At 37.5% G+C, this 21,608-nt stretch overlaps 1 protein-coding gene across 2 annotated transcripts in view; it reads right to left on the reverse strand.

Moving 5' to 3' along the window:
- The window catches only part of ATG10 (autophagy related 10), a 142,206-nt gene that overhangs the window by 18,769 nt on the left and 101,829 nt on the right, over positions 1-21,608 (reverse strand). For both annotated transcript variants that reach the window (XM_042452478.1, XM_042452477.1), the window contains one exon: positions 13,997-14,094. In XM_042452478.1, coding sequence (XP_042308412.1) covers positions 13,997-14,094 — 98 coding nt within the window. The remainder of the gene's footprint in view (positions 1-13,996; positions 14,095-21,608) is intronic.

The raw sequence follows: 21,608 nt of genomic DNA on the forward strand, positions 1-21,608 counted from the left end.
AGAAATACAACACAAAGCCTTAAAGGTTATTTCTTACAGCATTAAACAGATAATGAAGCTACTCCAAGTGTAACCATCATGTACCCCATCCTTTGACATCTTTATCTTTGAATCTTGTTATGTGAAAGATCTTGCAAGGACTTTTCTCTTAATTGAACAGTGTGACTTGCCATCTAATAAGAAGGTGATGCATTAATTCAGCAACAACAGAAAAATCCCTCTATCAAGTACACATACTCCATTATTAAAGTTTGTAGCTGATTATACATGTAAAAGAAAAGTTTACACTGGAAAATTGGCAGACTAGTTTTTGCTCATAGAATTGGCACTTCATTCATTCTCTCTTGAAAATAAACAGATGATACATTTTTCAATACATGCCAAAATAAAATTATTTCAGTCATCAACATTTGGTAATCTTGCATGTCATTTTAATAAATGAGTTTAAAATATATTTTAAAGATTTAGATTTACTGAATGTGTAAGAATACAACCTAACAAGCTATGTAATGGAGAAAGCAAGATAGTAGTAAGATTATTTAGCACAATATAAGCTTTTTAAAAGATAGCAAAAATGTTCCAGCTTTCCTGTGAAGATTTAAATACTATTAAATCAAGAAAAGAAGATGAAGCTGTCAACATGTATCTTAAATTGTTTCTAAATATGTAATTCCTGCCATTACTAGGCATTCGTCTACTGTTGTAAACTGTGATCAGAATTGACTTTTCATACAATCAGGGTATTATTCTTTTTCTTTGTACACTGTGGCCATGATACCAGTGCTTTGGGAAAGGAAGCTTTAGTTCACAATTTTTAAAAAGTTCCAAGAGATCCTTTAAAAATTCCATAATTATCTAACTGATATTAAGTATTCAAAGGCATAGCAGTGTTAGTATCAGTATAAAAAGTGATCTTATAACATCTTTGAGACTCAGAGAAAATCTGTAGCATAAGCTTTTATAGTCCGCATTACATCTCATGAAGTAGACAGTCTATGAAAGCTTATGCTACAAAATTCTCAGTTTCAAAGATGCTACAAGAGCTCTTTGTATATTGGTACTAAGTAGTTATCCTTTTAATTGTTATTGCTAAGGCCTCTCTGGGACAAGTTTGATAGTTACGTTTAAACAACAAGGGTGCTGTGAGAGGTAAATCAGATTCCACATGTAACAAAAAAGTTGACTTAAATATATCTTCTTTGGCAAGGAGCTCTGTTTTAGCCCAGGTTTCCTACTTTATTCTTCTGTTCTCTGTCACAATGTGTGGATTACATCATACAGAAAGCTGATTATACAGTGGGACCTTGATAGCTGCTGGACCTTGGTTCTGCACGCCCCCCCCCCCCCTTGATACCAGAATCCATGGGATGCTCAAACCCCACTAAACAAAAAAACATTGTAAAATATAACATGGCGAAATCAAGGCTTGCATTTTGAAATTTGTATTTTTTAAAAATTCTGAAACTGTGGATGCTTGAATCCGTTAATTAAAAAATTGTGGATATGGAGGTCCAATGGTATGTAAATGGGCCATAGAATCATAGACCATAAGGTCCATCCAGTCCAACTCCCTGCCACACAGGAATACACAATCAAAGCACTCACAACAGATGACATCCAATCTCTGTATAAAAAACACTAAAGGAGAAGACTCCACCACACTCCGAGGCAGCATATTCCACTGCTGAATAGCTCTTACCATCAGGAAGTTCTTCCTAATGTCCAGGTGAAATCTCTTTTCTTGTAATTTGAATTCATTGTTCTATGTCCTAGTTCTTTCATGGTTGCCCTCCTCATTCTTAATCTTCTTCTGATTTCCTGACTGCAGTCCCCATTTCTATCAATTTTTGATCCCAAGCGTGAGAATTCTTTTACTATCTCTATTCCTTCATTGTCTAGGTTGAACTTCTCAATGTCCTCGGTGGTAATTATTTTTGTTTTCTTTATGTTCAACATTAAGCCTGCCTTTGCACTTTCTTCTTTATCTTCCTTAGTCGGTGTTCCAGGTCTGTGAGGTTTTCTGCTAGTACTATGGTTTCATCTGCATATCTGAGATTGTTGATATTCCTTCCTTCTATTTTCACTCCTCCTCCTTGGGTGTCCAAGCCTGCTTTTCTTATAATATGTTCTGTATATAAGCTAAACAGATAGGGTGGAAGGATACAGCCAGGCCTGACCCCTTTGCCAACTGGGAAACATTCTGTTTCTCCCTTTTCTGTTCTGATAGTAGCCTCTTGTCCTGAATACAGATTCCTCATCAGGACTATCAGATGTGTTGGCACTCCCATGTCTAAGAGCGTTCCATAGCCTTCCATGATCTATGCAATCGAAGGCTTTGCTATAGTCTATAAAACACATGCTTTTTTCTTTTGGAATTTCCTGGTGCACTCCATTAGCCATCTTATAGAATCATAAAGTTGGAAGAGACAACAAAGGCCATCCAGTCCAGTTTGCAGTGTGGTCCCTAGTGCAACTTCCTTTCCTGAACCCTGCCGGGACCTCTGGGATTTCTCTCTCCCTATATGGTTGGAGTCTATGTTGTAGAATTTTGAGCATACAGTGGATCCTTGTTATACGCTGGGGTTTGGTTCCAAGATCCCCCGTGTATAACAAAATCCGTGTATGCTCAAGTCCCATTAAATATAATGACATAGCAAAATGGTGTCCCTTATAAAAAATGAAAAATCAAAGTAAATTTATACTTTTTTGGGACATTTTCAAACTGTGTATGCTTGAATCCGTGTATAAAAAATCCGTGTATAAGAAGGGCCGACTGTAATTTTGCTTGCATGGGAAATCAGTGCTATGGCCCTATAGATGCTGCAATCTTTCGTGTCTCCTTTTTTGTGGATGGGGATGTATATTGACTGCTTCCAATTGGTTGGCCATCGTTTTGTTTTCCATATCTCTTGACATATGTTGGTTAGCACTAGAGTTGACTCTGTCAATGTGGATTGCAGTAGTTCAATTGGAATATCATCCGTTCCTGATTATTTGTTTTTTGCTATTTCTCTTATTGCAGTTTCCACCTCAGTTTTTAGAATTTGGGGTTCATCTTCATATGGCTCTTCATTCCATGTGTCCTTCATTTTGTCATCTCTTTTATATAATTCTTCTGTGTATTGCATCCAATATCTTTTTATTCCTTCCTAAATAATGTTATTTTTATTGTCATAGAGCATCTCTGTCCTTGGGTTGAATTTTCTTTTGATTTCCCAGATCTTGTGAAATAGATCTCTTGTTCTTCCCTTTTTGTAGCTATCTTCTATTTCTCTGCAGTGGTCATTGTAGTAATTTTCTTTATCTTTCCGCACAAGCCATTGTACTGTTGCATTCACGATTCTTAGTTTGTTCCTATCTCCCTTTTGTTCTTCTTCTCTTCTTTTCCCCAATTTCCAAACCTCTATTTTGGTTAGCTCTCAATGGTGTATCTGTCTGAATTACTATCACATATTTGATTGTACTCTTGCATATTTCTAAATAAAAATATCATTTATTCATCAAACTTATCAGGTAGTACTTATATATACAGATGAAAATTATCCTAAAGTTACCCAGGCTCTTGCAAGAGTCCTTTGAGCTAAGCAATTCCCCACACTTTAAAGATGCTGACAGTTGATGGGAACTCCCAATCCCCTGCCCTTGTGGATTAACAGTGGAATTGATGAGGTCTACTTTTAATTTTACAGTAATCTTAAATTACTTGAATTAAAATATTGTTTCTTATCATTTGGCACTTAGAGGTCCAGTTAACTTATTAAAGTTACTTATAAATGTCCGGCTAAACATTTTCCCAAGTAATCTCCTAAATATTTAGATATGCTTTTGATATGTTTTGAGATATATTCACCTAACAGATCATCATAGTCCAAGTACATACAACCCATATCCCTACTCCTTACACCAGGGGTCGGCAACCCCCGGCCCACAGAGGCGGCAGGACCAGCCCCAGACTGGTCCTGCCGCCGCCGCCGCTGCCACCGCCGCCACCACAGCCTCCTCCTTCTCCTCTGGGCCTCCAAGCTGCCCTTGGCCCTTTAAGGGCGGTGGCGAGGAGGAGGACGAGGCCTGGGGCCAAAATGGAGCCTGCGGAAGCGGCATGCCGCCTCCGCGGGCTCCCCCCAGGGCCCTTGCGGCCCCAGGCCTCTCCCTCCAGAGGGAGGCCTGGGGCTGAAAAGGAGCCCTGGGAAGCGGCCTGCTGCCTCCCTCTCCGGAGGGAAGCCTGGGGCCACACGGGCCGAGAATATAATAATAATAATAATAATAATAATAATAATAATAATAATAATAAATTTTTATTTATATACCACCCTGTGGCAAACCAATCCGGGCGGTTTACAACATTAAAATAACATACAGCATAAAAAAATATATTTCCCTCCCCCCTTAAAAAGTTATTAAACAACATATCTAATTTAAAACCACAATAACTAGTTAAAATAACAATAAATTAAACAAATTTTGTTTTTTTAATATTGTTATAAGCTGTCTTGAGTCTCAGGTAGATAGTGGCCTGCCGCCTCCTGGGCTCCTCCACGGCCCTTGGAGCCCTTTCGGCTGAAAGGGCCCCTTGGAGCCCATTCGGCCAAAGGAAGAGACCGAGGAGGAGAGGGCAGGCACACACCTCCTCCTCCCCGCGGGGCTTCGGTGGAAGCTCCGCCCCCATAGGGTGGAAGCTCCACCCCCTGGCTTCGGCCCCCCCGTTGTCTGAGGGACAGCAACCCAGCCCCCAGCTCAAAAAGGTTGCCTACCCCTGCCTTACACAATCCCATATAAACTCTTACCTTCCATGCTAGTCCCACAATATGTTGTGCAGATGGCCAGGGAACTAATAATTGGGCCATTAGCATCCACTGGGGTTTGGTTCCAATACTCCCATTTATGTTCAAGTCCATTTAATACAATTGTATAGTAAAGTGGTGTCCCTTATATAAAATGGCAAACTCAAATTTTGCTTTTTTAGAATTTATATATATTTTTGGAATATTTTGAAGCAGTGGATGGTTGAATCCATGGATAAAGAAATCGTGACTACGGATGACCAACTGTAGAGACTGAATACTGTAATGCAAGTTGTTGGGTCCAAAGTAATCTAAACAATAAGCACAATGATGATATACCTCAAGGTGATCAAAGTAGCTTCGTTTTTGGAAACTAGGTCTAGTTTCCTCATTAATTGATTGTTACTTCCAGAAACAATTTAGAGTCCTCTCTAACACTATTTCAGTAGTCATACTATTCTGTATTGTGGCTATAGTTGTTGTTGTTGTTGTCATTGTTATTGTTAGATTTATATTATCTACCTGAGACTCAAGACAGCTTATAACAATATTAAAAAAACAAATACAAATAAAACACTAAAGTTATTATATTAAAACAAAATTTAAAAATTATGATAATAACATATGACTGAATTTAAAGCTATTTAGAAATATATAAATGAAAATGACAGCATCACTCAGTGCTTAAATTTCATTCCTCACCAGCTGATCAACTGCACAAAGTACACCTGAATTAAAAGGATGCTGTCTAATAGTAGATGGACAAAAGGGAAGGAGCCAGCCTAGCCTCGAATAGAAGTAAGTAAGTTGTGGAACACTGAAATGAAGCCTATAATTGATTTTTTGGCATTCTACATTAAGTACTGTATTATACTGATGCCTCCTGAATGACCTGGGTTTTGACCCATGGGCATCAATGGCCATCTCCATACACACTTATTTCCCATTTCATCATGGAAATGAAACATTTGAGACTCAAAATTGTTCAAATGCAAAAAGATTATTATGATTTTCTTTTCCCCAGTGCCAATGCCACAGTTTTCTGCACCAACTGTTGATACAGCTTAAATAGATTGAATATGAAGTTTAGCAACCTTCTGTTAAGTTAACTATACATAACCTTTCTTCTTAGCAAAATCTTGCAATATGTCCAAGAAGATTTTTAAATCTAAGAATAGCTATCTACACACACTCCTGACTACTCAGGCATAAAGATTTAAAACTTCCCTACCACAATTTCAATTTGCCGTGCCTTTGCACCACTATATCAAAGGTTTCCCTTCAGAAACAGTTGAGAATCTCTTTCCTATTTTTTTTAAAAAGGAGCTCACCATTAACTTACTTGATATTTTAGAATGTTTATTGATTTTTGTGTTTTAACACTGCTATAAATTAAGTGATGTAATGGACAGAATTATTGCAGTACTATAAAGATCATGTCGTTCAGGTTCTTAACCACATATTGCAAAAGAGTAGCAGTTGGAGATGGGACTGTAGTCTAAACGTTAAATACATTTATGTTTCCTGTTCACCTTATAAACATAGCTTGAGGGTAATTTTATACATAATATTTTAAATAATTTTGTGCATCACATAAAGTCTGTGTACATTGAACCATCAGAAACGAAAGCTGTCACTATCTCAGCCACCCACATGGAGAATTTTGGATTTCAGAATTCCAGATAATTGATACTTAATCTCTATTTACATTTTAAAGCAGGCAATGTAAAAACCCCAACACAATGGCCTGTTGCTCTCCATACAGAAGTAGATAGCAATAGCAATAGAAAGTACATTTCTATTATGCTTACCAATGTCCTAAGCGGTTTACAAAGTATAAGCTAATTGCTCCCAACAAGCTGGGTACTCATTTTAGTGACCTGTGGAAGGATGCCAGGCTGAGTCAACCCAGAACCCCTGGCTGTTATTGTGGTTTGTGAGTGAGTGGCTGCAATATAGGCATTTAAACACTGCACCACCAGGACTCACATATAATGCAATTCCCTGAGTTCAATGCACCAACAAAAAGACTGCAGGATATGCTTGAAGAAGTATCTAAAATTCTCTTGACTTCCTAAGTCGGCCATTCATTCTGGTTTTACAGACCCTTCTCTCATATAGCACAACAGAAAAATCTCAGTGGTTGCAGCTTGTTAAACTTTTTAAAACCTGCAATATAAAATGAAGGCAGCACATAACAGTACTACAGTGAATTTGCCTTTCCATTTCCTATGCAAACCTAGTTTCTGTGACCTAAATCAAAGTGATAAGGACCTAAACTCCAATTCATTGAATTAAAATGGTCCTACTTTCTCCTTGTTTCCATCTCCCTAAAAGGAGTGGACAATTTTCATTGGAGGCTGCGTTTGCTCCCACACCCCACCCTCCACACACCCTAACATTCCCTCAAATTTTGGGTCTCCAAATCAGGGCCCTGCAGTCTTTTTAGGACTGGGAGAGGGGGAGAATGTTTTCAAAAATGAAAATGACTAGACAGACCTAAAACAGGCTAGAAGAATAACCAATCATACCCTATAGAGGTCTACTAGGGTTGAAAGGGTTGCATGCAGTCTAAAGTTGGGGGAATGTGTGGCCTCCAAATCCCCCTGCCAATTTCCCAATTTTAGGGTTTTTTAGACTAAGTTTTGGACAATTTTCAAATGAAAATCATGCTGAAATGCCTCCAAATGCATTCAAAGATCCTTAAAGAAGACCTCCACACACCAGCTCCTCAAATACTTTAGTTTCTTCTCCAAGATGGTGCCAGGTAGTGATACCAGATCACTTCCAGTCATCATTTTAGAGAGGAAATGGAGTGAAACAAAGATGTTTTGGCACATGGGGGGTGCAACCTGTGAAGGTTAGGTGGGAGTGGAAAACTGGTCCCTCCTCACAACAAGCCATTGCCCATCCCTGCTCCATATCAAAACTGAAGAAGCAAAGACTCATCCTTTAACATTCTCCACACCAGGGCTAAACCAAATGTCCATAGGGCTTAAACTTGCACTACTGGTCTTGACCAACATTGCTTCTCTCCTACTCTTCCTTGTATCACAGGCCAAGATGATGCTCAGAGTTAGCAACATCACAGAAGGTTTCAAAGGGGGCGGGGAATAATCCTAAAATCACAATAAAATAGCTGGACAGTACTAACAACTGAAGCATCTCACAGAAATCTTAACACACCCTGTAGATTAGTACAGTTAAGACTGTGTATATCTATTTTTCCCTTCTTCTTACATTACATCAATTATTAGCTGGATGCATAATGCAAAATACTTGCAGCCAAAGCAGCTGGATGTATGCCAATTGAATCGGTGTGACTGAATCACCTTGAGTATCTGTACTTCAGTTTAGTTGGTCTGGCCAAGAAATTCTGTGCATACAGCAAGCTACATTGAAGGACTGTAGCTCAGCTGCAGAGTGCATGATTTGAGTGTAGAAAACCACTAGATTTCATTCTCAGCATTTCCAAGTGAAGCTGGGAAACACTCATTTGAAACTCTGGATTGCTGTTGCTACTCAGAGAAGAAAATATTGAGCTAGATGGATCAATGATTTGCCTTCACATACAGCATCTTCCTATGTTCCACATGGGACTAAGATTTTGAGTTATAAGAGTTCCACTGCCTTGTCAAATATTTATTATTACTTATTATTTATTTAACTGAAATATTTATATCCCATTTTATATCTCCGGGCATCTCGCAGTAAAATCAGCTCGACCAATTGAAAACACACCGAAGAGTAAAAAATAATTTAAACAAACTAAAAACAATTTCATAAGTTAAAACAAGACCATTTAAATCCAGTTTAAACTATTTAAAACCATGCACGTGTGGGATTTTTTATAAAACACCCCAAATGCTTTATTAAATCCACGTTTTTACTTGGCAATAGAATGACACTTTTATTGGTGCCTATCAGACCTCTAATGGAACAGTATTCCACAATAAGGGCACAATGGTGGAGAAGGCCCTCTCCCACATTCTTTCACGTTGTGTTGTCCTGATTGATAAAGCATAGAGGAGGTCTCTCTATAAAACCTCAAATTTCAGGCAGGCATATATAAAGGAGAAATGTTCCTTCAGGTAATGGGATCCCAGGTCATTTGGGGCTTTGAATGTCATCTCCAGCACCTTGAATCCAGATAGAAAACGCATTGGCATGGAGCAAGTGACTTCCAACAGCGCTAGAAGAATAGAGTATATACTATGAAGAACCAAGCTTTACTATTATTATAACTATCCCCATTAACAACAGCAATATCACCAGGCACCTTCCAATGTTCTCCTAAGTCAAGTATAATTATAATGCTCACATATTATATAATAATAATAATAAATAAATTATATTCTCCCGCCTCTCCCAGGTGGATCGAGGCGGGATTACAAACTAATAAAATAAACAATGCATAACAATAAATTACAATAAAATTAACTAATAATTTTGTTAAAACAAATACTATCAACAATCGATGGTGGAATGGAAATATAGAATTCAAAGAAGGAAGGAACAGTATTTCTTATATGAAGTCAGGTGGGTAAGCTTGCCAGAAGAGTACATATACTATATTACTGTATACAATACAAAGCATAATTATACTATTCCAAGGTTGGTTTAGAAAAACATAATGAACAGCAGCAAAACTTTCCCCCTTCTCCTCCTATTGACAGCTCCCCTCACCCAGCAATCTGTCCAGAGGGTCCCCCAATCTTCTGGAATAGATTTGGAGAGGCTATGGGAAGGAAAATCCATTCTGCTAAAAGAGCATGTTGTATTGGTACATAGACATCATTGGACTAATTAAGCTAATAACCCTAATATGCAGTGGCACCACTGGGAAGGTGTGGACTGCTCCAGGTGTCACCACAAGGAGGTCCTCCTACCACTATGCAAGAGGGACGAGCATGCTTCTTGTGGCTTCACCCATAGCCTTGGCTCTCTTTCTGGGGAGGGAGCTGAGGTGGCGGCAAGGGCTGTGGAGGGGCAAGTGGCTTTGTCACCATCCAGCTCTCTCCTTAGAGAGGGGATTGAGGCAGTGGCAAGGGCAGTGGAGGGGCGGGTGTGCTCCTCATGGCTTCATCACTGGCCCAGCTCCTAGAAGCCACAGAGGAAAGCAGAAGGGGAGGCAGACCACTGCCACTGCCCCACCCCCCAGCAGTCCTCTCCACACACCGAGCATCACCAAGCTTGGTGACACCACTGATAATATGTCAATCAAACAGAGACACACACAAATAATTCCCTGGAGGTAATCCTTCAAGCACTCAATGGAGAGCTTTAAAGATCAAAATCAACACTTTGGTCACAGAAAGCAGATGACAGCAATCTGGTATCTTGTCATGGAAAGCTCAAACAATTAATGCCATTGTGAATGCACAGAGGAGTGTCTCACCTCTCCTTTCTTTTTTCTATATTAAAAGGAGCCAATTTATTCCTGTAGCCATTCAAGTCTTTACTGGTAAGTCTTTTTGCAGATGTTGTATGGCTGTCACTTATGCAAATGTCACACAAGGCTGTACAAACTAAATTTTTGAGAACTTTATTGGGAACATGTGTTCCTAATAACATATTGAGGCTAGAGATAGGACAAATTATGATATACCGTAGTTATTGTTGCTGTGCCTTAAAATAATTTCTGACCTAGACAACCCTAAGGTGAACCCCCCACCTCTCTATCTATCTATCTATCTATCTAGAGCAAGATTTGTTCAGAGAAAGGCAATCCAGGCACTCCGCTCTACTCAGTGATGTTTGAGGGAAAAGGAGGAATAACAATCCAGAGTTCCTGGCCATTTTTTTTACTGACTTGTTTTTTTTGAAGACTCAGCAACTTCAAAACAACTGAGGTGATCACTGTCCATGTGTGTTCGTGTACTGAGGAAGAAAATTTCCCATGCAAGGAAAGGTAATGGGGTAACACATTTTGATCCCCTTTTAAAATGGATTGGTTGCTGCAGTTTTTCATGGCTTCTTTTGGGGCTTTTTTTTTTCATTTACAAAGATGCAGGTACGTTTGGTTTCCATTTGTTTGTGTGTTTGTTCTCCCACTACAGCTTTTGTTGTGATGTGTACATGCAAAAGGTCCCTCTCAGTATTTTCTATTCCTCTTTAGCAGTGGCATCCTTAGGGTTGGTGTCACCCGGTGCGGTAACTCATAGTGTCACCCCACCCATTGACCTCCTCCCATTTCACACCATACAGAATCCTTAGCAACCTTTTTTGCACTCATGTTACCCATAAATTGTAATTCCCATATAGTACTGAGAGTAATGCTAATGATTGTGACAAACAGCTAGCAAAATTAAAATTGTACCTTAAAATTACAGTATCATATGCACAACCTAAATATGTATTGTGATGATTTGGTTAAAATGTGATGTGTTTTTTTTTTTAATTAAAGAATTTAAAATTTTCAATTTTTTTACAAAATTTTTAAAATAGAAATTTGGAAATTTAGTTTTAAAAAATTCTGGGGCCTCTCCTTTCTCCTTCCACTGAGTTTTACTTCACTCTCACCATCTTTTAAAGTATTTTAAAGGGAAGCAGATGAATGCCACAGCCCAGTTCTGCCCAAAAGTAGGTGTTTAAGGAGCAGGGGTGTCACCCCCCTCTTAGGGTGCCACCTGGTGTGGTCCGCACCCCCTGCACCCATCTAGTGATGCCACTGGAGTTTGGGCAAGCAGCTATTGGGCTTGCCCTAGTACTGGAACCTCTGTATCAATAAAGGAGTTGGATTACATGTCCTAAAAGACCCTTTCCAACTCTGGCTGCACTGAAAGCTAAGCTTTAGTTATTATCACCTCCCATTGCAGTCTCACATCCATCACTGGAAAATGCTCAAGGTAGGGTCAGGACTCTTCTGATTAAGTTGGGTAGAAGCAACAGAGGCAAGGTAAAGTTCGTCATTCAGCAAGAAACTACCCCTTTTTGGGCACTTTTGGAAAGTGGACATGGGGAGGAGGGGAGGTGAAATTGGCTTCCACCAATCCTGGTTGAAATACTTGAACTCTGGATTTAACCCTATGATTCTATTGTTCTATTTCAGCGTAACTGAGGGGACTCAGAAGCCTAAAGATGACAAGTGCATGAATTCAGTTATGCGGCCAACGAGTGAAATTATTCTATGGACGTTATCAGACAAGGGAAATTGGAAGTATAATCCAATGGCAATCCGAACGCAATCATGGGGTTTAACATTATTGCGTGATAGACTACCACATGCAGTTTTGGGCAAGTCAGTCCGGACACAATCATGGGGTTTCACGTTATTGCATGAGAGGTGATGACACGCAATTTCGGGCAATGGCAAGCTATTTTTGGGCAATGGGAAGTCAGTTCGAACGCAATTCCAATTCACGTAAATTCGCTGAACTAACAAATTCACATGAATGTGTTCTGGCCCCACTTTCTTTTCATTCGAAATTAAAAGAAATTCCTCCCATGTGATAAACTCCAGTATGATCCTATTTTTTTTTGCCAACACCATGATTTTTAAGGCTCATTTGTAATTAGCTTACTCAACCACTAGCTTTGTGTATTTGATTATACATTCTACTATTGATTAAACCTCAGTGAATATGAATTTGTTTACCCACAAGTCTATTCACTCAGTGAAAAGTTTATTATTTTTATTCCAAATAAAAGTGTATTTAGATCAATTTTAGACCTTTGTAAATACAAGCAATTTTTGTATTTATATTCCTTCAGCAACTGAAGGAAAAGAATCAAACATGTATTCTGGTTGTCAGCTGAAAGCAAACATCTCTCATGTTAAATAGGACAAGTATCCTTTACAAGGCTGGAGCATTTGGAATTGCATCTAACAAACACCTTTTTTTTTCCTTTTTGTTATCTGAATAATTTCTGAACCTTAATGGGGCAGAATGATGATCTCAGCCCACATAGATACTTCTGTTCACAGTATATTGTACTGAACCATTCTAATAATACACCAAGATATTGCTAAATAAGTATCCAATTTGTCATCACCTGTATCATTGTGAGCTCTGGCTACAATGAAAGCTGCATTTTGTTTGAGGAGGAGTAATTTCTTAATAACAAGAAAAAACAAATAGTACCAAGATCAAGAGGAAATCAACCAAGAGCAGCAAGCATGGTGAAGCCATTACATTTGTGTTTTTAGAACTTTTTGACAGGTGGGTCTGACTGCAAAGGTTGAGAATTTGTCTCCTCCTGCTTCAGAGACAGATCATGTTCATTTCCCAATCAGTTTTTTAAAAAAGGAGGCACAAAGTAGGGAGGATGGGAAAGATCCAGTGAAAAGAGGATTAGACTCAGTAAGGGAGACCATGGGCCTGAGCCTAAAAGACCTGAGCAGAGAGGTAGAGGATAGGGAATTGGAGACATTCATGGGATTGCCATGAGTCAAGGTCGACTCAAAGGCAGCTAACAACAACAAACCTCCTCTTGCCCATGTTCAACCAATCTCTGTCCCTTCCTTGTTTCAAATAAATTAATTTAAATGTGTCTAGCATACAAATTTTGCAGAATAGATATATCTTAGAGCAACTGCACCTCCATTTTACAAGTATTTCCACAATATATTCCATACTATGCTATATTAATAGTATGCTTATAGTATATGGATTCAAATAAAGTTTACCCTATTTCAGTTAAAGGAACTCTCAGTAATGTACTTTCATAGGTTTATCAACTACAACAGAAATTAATAATAACAATATAGAAGGGCAAGACTAAAGTGAAATTACACTACAAATGTCACCATATTTTTAAAGTAATATTACAATGTTATCTGGTGCAAGATAATTTTTATTCAGTCTGGAACTGGGAATTGCTCTACATATAATGGATCATTCTTTGCAAAGACAAATAAATTCTCCTAGACTATTTTAGAACTCCATCTGGATGGGAGGAGGATTTTTCAATAGTAACAAGAAAATTGGAAGATAGCCATCTGTAGACAACTGGCTACTAAAAGTACAATGTTTAAAAACTGCTCTAAAAACAACATCTCCATTTATATTTTACCATTATTTCTAACTACCATATTTATTAAATTAATTCCACCATACTCAGGTTTTTTCCTTGCTAGCATACAAGTATCTTTCTGTCCATCTATCCATCCATCCACCCACCCACCCATCATATATATATATATATATATATATATATATATATATATATACACAATTAGTTATATAGTTACAACTATATAATCTGACTCTAACCTGTTGTGTAACAGTATCCCAAGGACCCTGCCAGAGGTGCTCTTTATAACATTCATGCACATTTTTCCATATTTCATCCAGAGTTAGAGGCTTTCCATCTAAAACAAAACAAAATAAATCCATTATTACCTACTGACCAATGATAAAAAAACAAAATACAGATCATTCAAAGGCAAACACAGAAAAAGTGAGAATGTTTTCCAGTCTAAAAGGTGATATAACTTTTCTCACCAGAGTTTTGTTTTATAATTCTCACATGTAACCAGTAGAGTAACAGCCCTGCATAGCAGCGTTCCTCTACTTGGCACCCTTCAAATACCTCAGCTGGCATATTGGAGTTGTAGTACAACTCTTCTAGAGAGTACTAGATTAAAGAAGGCTGTTTTAGAGGGTTCTCACCATACATATTGACTGGTGCTTACTTTTAGATCCTATATATTGTTTTATAATAGAGTAGAAATACCATATTGAAAATAAGCATATGATCTTTGCCAGAATATTTGTTTTTGTCAAATGAAAGAATATTTTGATAGTTTTTCAATAACTACCCTTATCTTGGCATTTATCAGGTGCCAGAAGGCCATTATGTTGTGACAAATAGTTTTATTCCATTGACATTTTCATGTCCATGAAATAAACAAGATTTATTACTCCAATTAACATTTGAATGTCATGTTTAGATTCCACTTGAAATCTTGTGGCCATCAGACTCAGTTTTGTCTGGCTTTGTCAACATATTCAAAATGGAGGGCAGAATTATTCTCTCTACTACTTAGCAGTAGCAATGTTAAAATGTGTGAAATAAAAAACAAATTATAAAAACACTGGGGCAGCAAAAAAGACTATTATTATTGTATAATGAAATTGAGAGCCAGCGTGGTGTAGTGGTTTGAGCATTGTACTACAACTCTGGAGACTCAGCCATGGAAGCCCACTGGGTGACCTTAAGTAAGTCACAAACTCTCAGTCGCAGAATGATAGGTTTGCCTTAGGGTCTCCATACATCGGAAATGACTTTAAGACACATACAACAATAATGAAATCATAAGCCACAAACATTGATGGGCCAATTGTATATGCACTAAGTTATGACACATAAACATAACTCAGAAAAACTAAAGTAGTTTTAAAAGACACAATTCTGTTACAATGCAGCTGCAATACACTCCACTGCACAAAGGTCTTGTAGCATCTTTGAGACTAAATGGAAAAAGTTTGTACCATGAGATAAAGTAGACCCAGTCAAGAAAAGCTTAAGCTACTAACTTCTTTCTCTCAGGGGCCAAGCAGAAGGTTGATAAAGAGCGGCCTCTGGCTGTTCTGGCTGGAACAGTGGCAACCGCACAGACAGCTTCCAAAGCAAGCCACCTCTGCAGTCCTAAACCAGCCACCAAGAGCCAGATTATTTCCATTCCTTTTTGATCTGGCCCACAAGACTGGATTGCGGTGTCAGAGTGGCTTCCAGCCACTTTGGGGGCATGCATCATTTTAACGCCATGCCCCTACAGCAACCAGAAGCCACTTTATTTGGCCCATGTGTTTCAGGCCTCAGTCTCAAAGGTGCTACAAGATTCTCCAATTTAAAAAAAAGATCTTGGTGATGCCCTTGATGTGTTTTTAATAAGGTAATAATGAAGAAGTTGATCCCTTCTATGAAAATGTCTGCCTTCGTATGCCTGCCCTAACTGACACCTCTCAGTTATTATGTAATAATTCAGCAGGTAATTCATATTTTAGGACACAAAAAAGTAATTCTCTAAGCTACAAGATGCATTATTCTTCTGAAAATAATATTATGAAATATCAGAATAATGCTAAAGTACATGCTAAATACCACGAAATAAAAGGAACTCATGGGAGCAAGATCTGGAAATTTCTATTTCTAAAAAAGATTGGCCAAAAATGTGGAAAACAATCCCAATGAAAACCATCTCTGTAAAAAAACAGAAACTTTTTTTTTCTAAATTTGCATTCAGATAGTACCTTATAACATATCAGACAATTCAAAAATCATTGGACTGGGTATAGAAATATAGGAACGTACCTGCAAAATCTGTGATTTTTTGAAGCAGTTACAATCCAAAATATGTTCAATTACCAATCGATTGGTTTATTTAGAACTAGATCTTACTCTCATTAACATTTTCCAAGCTCACTGTTTGGAAGTATCAAACAAAAATCTTATCGCTATCTTTTTACTGGTGTTCAGAGATATAATAGCTAAAAATGGTAAAGTAGTTATTTGTTGTCTTCAAACAATGGGTAGCATTGAACTTTTGGAGAAACCAACACAAAAAAAAATTTCAACAACAGACATGACAAGATTAAGATTCATTTACGGAAACAAGAGTTATTTTCACTTGCTATGCAAACCTGTAAACAGACCTCTTTCACCCTTTGAAAACTTACCTGTAACTTTTTAATGCTGGGATTCCCTAGTTGTTTTATTAGCCTGCTTTGTATCATATTTACAACTTTAATAAAAATATTTATTATGTAAGAACGTTTTTAGAGTGACAGAAGCTTCTGTTTTTGACAGCTTCAGAACATCTAGAGGCCATTTCCACCCCTTTGCTATGATGGTGGTCACACCATGCCCTTCCATAGAAACCAGAAGAGACTAGAAGTCCACTTAAAGTCCTGGGAAAATATTATTTGTGCTGAAAATAAGGTGTCCACGGGCATTGTGCCTCATTTCAAGAAGAATCATACTTAAATCAGATGCTTCTTTGTATATATTCCATCATAACAACAACCCAGTGCTGGTAACAGTGGATCCCAGGAGCAGCAGGGCTTCATGTGGCCCACATGTAGCCCACCCCACTATATTGCTTTGGTAAAAAATAACTTAAATTTGATATTTAATTGGTATTCTGTTTCCCATGTTATTTTTTTCTCTAATTATTCTGGAATAGGTCAGATTCAAAGTATTTAAATATATATTAGGTGAGTGAAGGGAGTGGTCAATGCCTCCTTATAAGACACGGTTAATACATATTAAAAGGAGGAATTGTAAGACATATGTTTAAAAAGCCTTCCCTGCATCCCTCCATTGTAATTTTTGGGCAATGTCCAACATTCCATTTTTGGGTAAGATACCAGAATGCAAGTAGCCTCCTAATGCCAGAAATTCCTGGATGAAAGGGATTATCTTGCTCCAGTTCAATCCAGTTTCAGGCCTGGGATTATGGATTGAGATGGCTTTGCTACCCTTGGTCAATAAACCCTGACAGTAGTGTGGTGAAGGGGAAATGTGCCCCTGTTTGTTCTTCTGGGTCTCAAAGCAGCTTTCAATACCATCCTTCTGGGCTGTTCCACTGAGCTGTTCCACAGGCACAATTCAAAGCGCTGCTTATGACCTATAAATCTCTATATTTCCAACCTTTGATCCTCCAGATGCTTTAGACTTCAGCTACCATATTTTCTGACTATTAGTCAAGTTGTCTGGGATCTGAAGTGCAAAACTCATGAAGTACCAAAGGTTGGGAACCACCGGCTTAGATTCAGCCTATGTAACAGACCTATCTCCCCAAATGAACCTGCATGGACCTAGCAATCTTCAGGAGAAGCCCTTCACTGAGTCGCACCACTTTCACAGGCACTGCTAGTAGAACACCAATCTTGCTGGTGGTTGCCCCAGGTGTTGAAATTCCCTTCCAAGGTATACTAAAATGGCCTCCTTCCTGCTGATCTTCCATCATCAGAAAAATAGTTTTTTAGTTTAACAGGCCTTGAGAATTCAACATTTTTTAAGAAGGGGCTTTTAATAGTACTGTTTTTAATTGTACTTTTTCAAACTGTCTTTTGTTATTTTAATTGTATCTGACTGATAGCTTAATTACACTGCAATGTTGACCTTCTGTATGTTTTTATTAGATTAGTTTTAATTTGTAAGTCGCCTTTATGCTGTTTCTGGGGAAAAGATAGGATGTAAAAAAGTCAATATTGAATCATATATACACAAAAATAATATGTGTTAAAGATATTTATACCTGAAGTTTACTTTGGTATGAAAGACATGTTTTGTCTTTCAGAGACAAAATAGCATGTCGAGTCCTCATCATTAATGCTATAATACCTGGGATTACTGTTCTTTAACTGCTGAGTCAGGGAACCACTAATGTCCTAGAGTACGCTGTACCAGCAGTATTAACTGTATAAATACTGTGGGCCTGGGATACTGATGGGCATCTGAACAGCATTTCTGAGTGCCTGCAGATCACCATGCCCCATATTATTCAGTGGTGCCAACCTGAACATTCACATGCAAAAGCATTCACATGGCCACCACTGAATAATATGGAGCACAATTGTCCACATTTTTGGCATCCGCACAGAGGTAGAACTGAAACCTGAACAGTATGTACAGAGGACCCACTGTTTTTGGTAAAAAGGATGTTGATGTCTTCTGTATATATAAAGAGAAACATAGGGCTCCTGTCCTTTATATAAAGATTAAGCTTTGAAAGGAATTCTAATTCACGATTATTCTTTATTCAGAAAGAAAAGTGAATTTTAGTTGAGATGTCACTCCTTTCAGAAATTAGTTAACATTAAAACTGGCAGAAATTATTAAAGATTAACTGTTCATAAATGGGATATTGCAATTAAATAATTTCAAGCAGTTTTAATCAGTTTTAATCTGTTTTTGAACTTGTTAAATTGTTAATATGTTTTTAGCCTTTGAAAATATTTTTTAGTATTTACACTGTTTAAATCTGTCAGACTGGTGTTACTGTACTCTGCCATGAGATCTCTAGATAGAGGATGGGATATAAATATTTGAATAAAGTTGTCATCTAATAATGTTAACAATACCTAAAACATATTTTTTGTTCTACAAAAAAAAAAAAAAAAACCCAACCCAATGTTCTTCTGGATATATTATGATCCTTTGCACGGTACACATTTCCTGCACAGAAGTTAGTTACACCCAGAAAATTATAACACGATGTCTACAGATGCTTCTGTTTTCTTATATGTGCATATATTGGAGAGAGCTACTGGTCATGACAAATGTGGCTTCCTACACTACAGAAATAGAGAGAAAGCCTTATACTGCGGGAAACAACCATACAATGAAAACCTATCTCTGTTATCATATTAAAGGTAAGAGTTTGTCAGCAGCTATACTGCTAAAGCTCAGCAGAAACTGTATATAGTAATACAATTATGCCCCGCTTTAAAAAAATCATAAACATGTAAATGAATTATGCAAGCAAGTGTACCATTTACATAAGGCAGAAAAAGGCAGGGGAATCACTACTAAGACAAAAACAAAATATTCCTATATGTCAAACAAAAATAACATTCCAAAATGTATTGAATACTAAGAAATAATGTCTTGAAATCATTTGTAAGATACATCAGCACAGGTGCATGTTCAAGGGTACTGAACACATAATACTGAGTAAAGGAGAATTCAAAACTTAAAACTGAAAATTAAAAGTATTAAAAAAGAAAATATGGTGCAATTTAGAAATCACAGCAGTAGCACAGGAACCGTTTCTCCATAAGTTCATCCCATGGTGAATTGCAGGGGTTCTTATCAAACAATTTTTGACCTTGTTCCAATTAGGAACTGATCATCTGGGGAAAACCCGAACAACTCAACCTCTATATATGTTTGCCAGCCTTTAAGCGCTACTTGTTTATTTATACAGTAATTGTTAAATTTGTATGCTGCCTTTCTGCCAAATGGCACTCAAGGTGACATTTGTAGCAACCTCATGGGACAAGTCTATGAAGAGGCAGTTCTGCCTCTGCTACAACATAGCCTCTAACATGTGAAACCCTATTAGAATTTTTTTTTCACTCGGGACATATCTTCAAGTCAGAAAAGGGGAAATGTTAAAACAATATAAAATATCTGAATTGGACACATAAATCTTCCAAAATCATTATTTTCTAATGTGAAAAAAATCCCATGGTATGTGTTAAAACATACAATTATACTTTTAGGAACAATTAAAATTCTGTACTGCAAGGGGAGCTGTTGGAACACAATACAAAGATAAAGCATTAGATCATCCATCAGCTTCTGTAATATCCACTTCCAGCTATAAGGAGTCATGTTTCAACACCTCTGATTCCCTGATGCTGACAAGCTAAACAACTTGTTTTGTCTCTGGGAGCTCTTCTCTGGTGATTAACTGCTCATAGTGAATACTAATTATATGAAAATACTGTACTGTTAAAAAAAAGAGGTGGGGGGGGGGTAGAAGAAGTGCCCTATTCCCCTTACCTGCAGAATCACCATTTGACCCCCCATTGCTTGTTTTCAAAATGTATGCTGTTGCATTGAAAACAAGGCTGATAAGCCTTTTCACACTACAATTAAATTAATGTGCCTTCTTACTATATATTTTGAAATAACTAAATGATTTTGTGCCAACATCATCTGTCATCTGCAACCGAGTTAAACAAATGTATACTGCAATGTTGTTAAATGTTTGCAGTAACCACTAGCATAAAATTGCAGTGTGGTATGTGTAAATTAGGGAACTATTAGTAGCAATGGACCCTGAGATATGGCCCCAATTCCCTACATCTTAGTTTGAAAATATGCCCTGAATTGTCATCTGTAAGAAAATGAAGCTCAAATTAAATTCCCTTTTACTAGAGGAATCTGAGTATTTGTTCTTCCATTTTACATCCAAAGAGCTTGTTAAAGTGCTAACATGGCAAAATTAAAAGCTATTAAACAATAGAAGGCAGCAAGTGATTAAATCTACCAAACACATTCAAAGCAGCTTAAGCTACTTTTTAATTAAAAAGGAGAAGATATCACTAGCAGAATTCAGACGTGTTAATCTAGATAAATCTGATAGATCATTCCAAACACAAAAAGCTTCTGCTGCTGTTGTACAAAAAACTAAGTTTAGACACAACCTCAGGAATGTAGCTCCCTAGTCTTAGGTACAGACTCTTTGGATAGAGAAGTACAGAAAGTGCTACAGTATGAGGGCTCTGAGCTTGTTAATTGGTTAGGCATTACTAACAATTGTTTTGGAGGAGGCTGAGTTCTGCACCATCCAGACAACACGCATTAAACAACAGTGGGACACAGCTTTCAATACCCATCACAAAGAAAATACATAAAAACTAATGTGTGGTAATTAAAAATTACAATGGAAATATATCCAGAAAACTCTTGGCAGAAAGTTTTAAAATATGCTTGCAGTGGCTGAAATATGACCAAGTAAGTGGGTTTCTTTATTTAGTTATTCTCAATTCGAATGTGTTACTAATTTAAATTGTAAATTTGGGCAACTCCATATGACAGTCATCTGCAAAAAAAAAAGTCAAGCCCAGGGATTCCATTTCAGAGATTGACTGTGTAGCTTTAAATTTTTCTTTGTTTTTGTCATTTAAAGAAAAAGAAAAATGTCCAGCAGGTTTAGTCAACCATAGGCTTGCTGCCAGAAGTCTAAAGATCAAACTTCTTCAGGCTGAAATGATATCATCTGCCTCAGGAAACTGATACAGAATCTGAAATGTATACGAGAAATGAATCATAAAGTACCACAACATCCAATTTTATCTTTTTATATTCCTACTACTAGTTCAGTACAAATGTTATGCTAAAATGTATATTTTTCTTTTAAACATT

Source organism: Sceloporus undulatus, chromosome 2, assembly GCF_019175285.1.
Source record: "Sceloporus undulatus isolate JIND9_A2432 ecotype Alabama chromosome 2, SceUnd_v1.1, whole genome shotgun sequence".
Lineage (NCBI taxonomy): Eukaryota > Metazoa > Chordata > Lepidosauria > Squamata > Phrynosomatidae > Sceloporus > Sceloporus undulatus.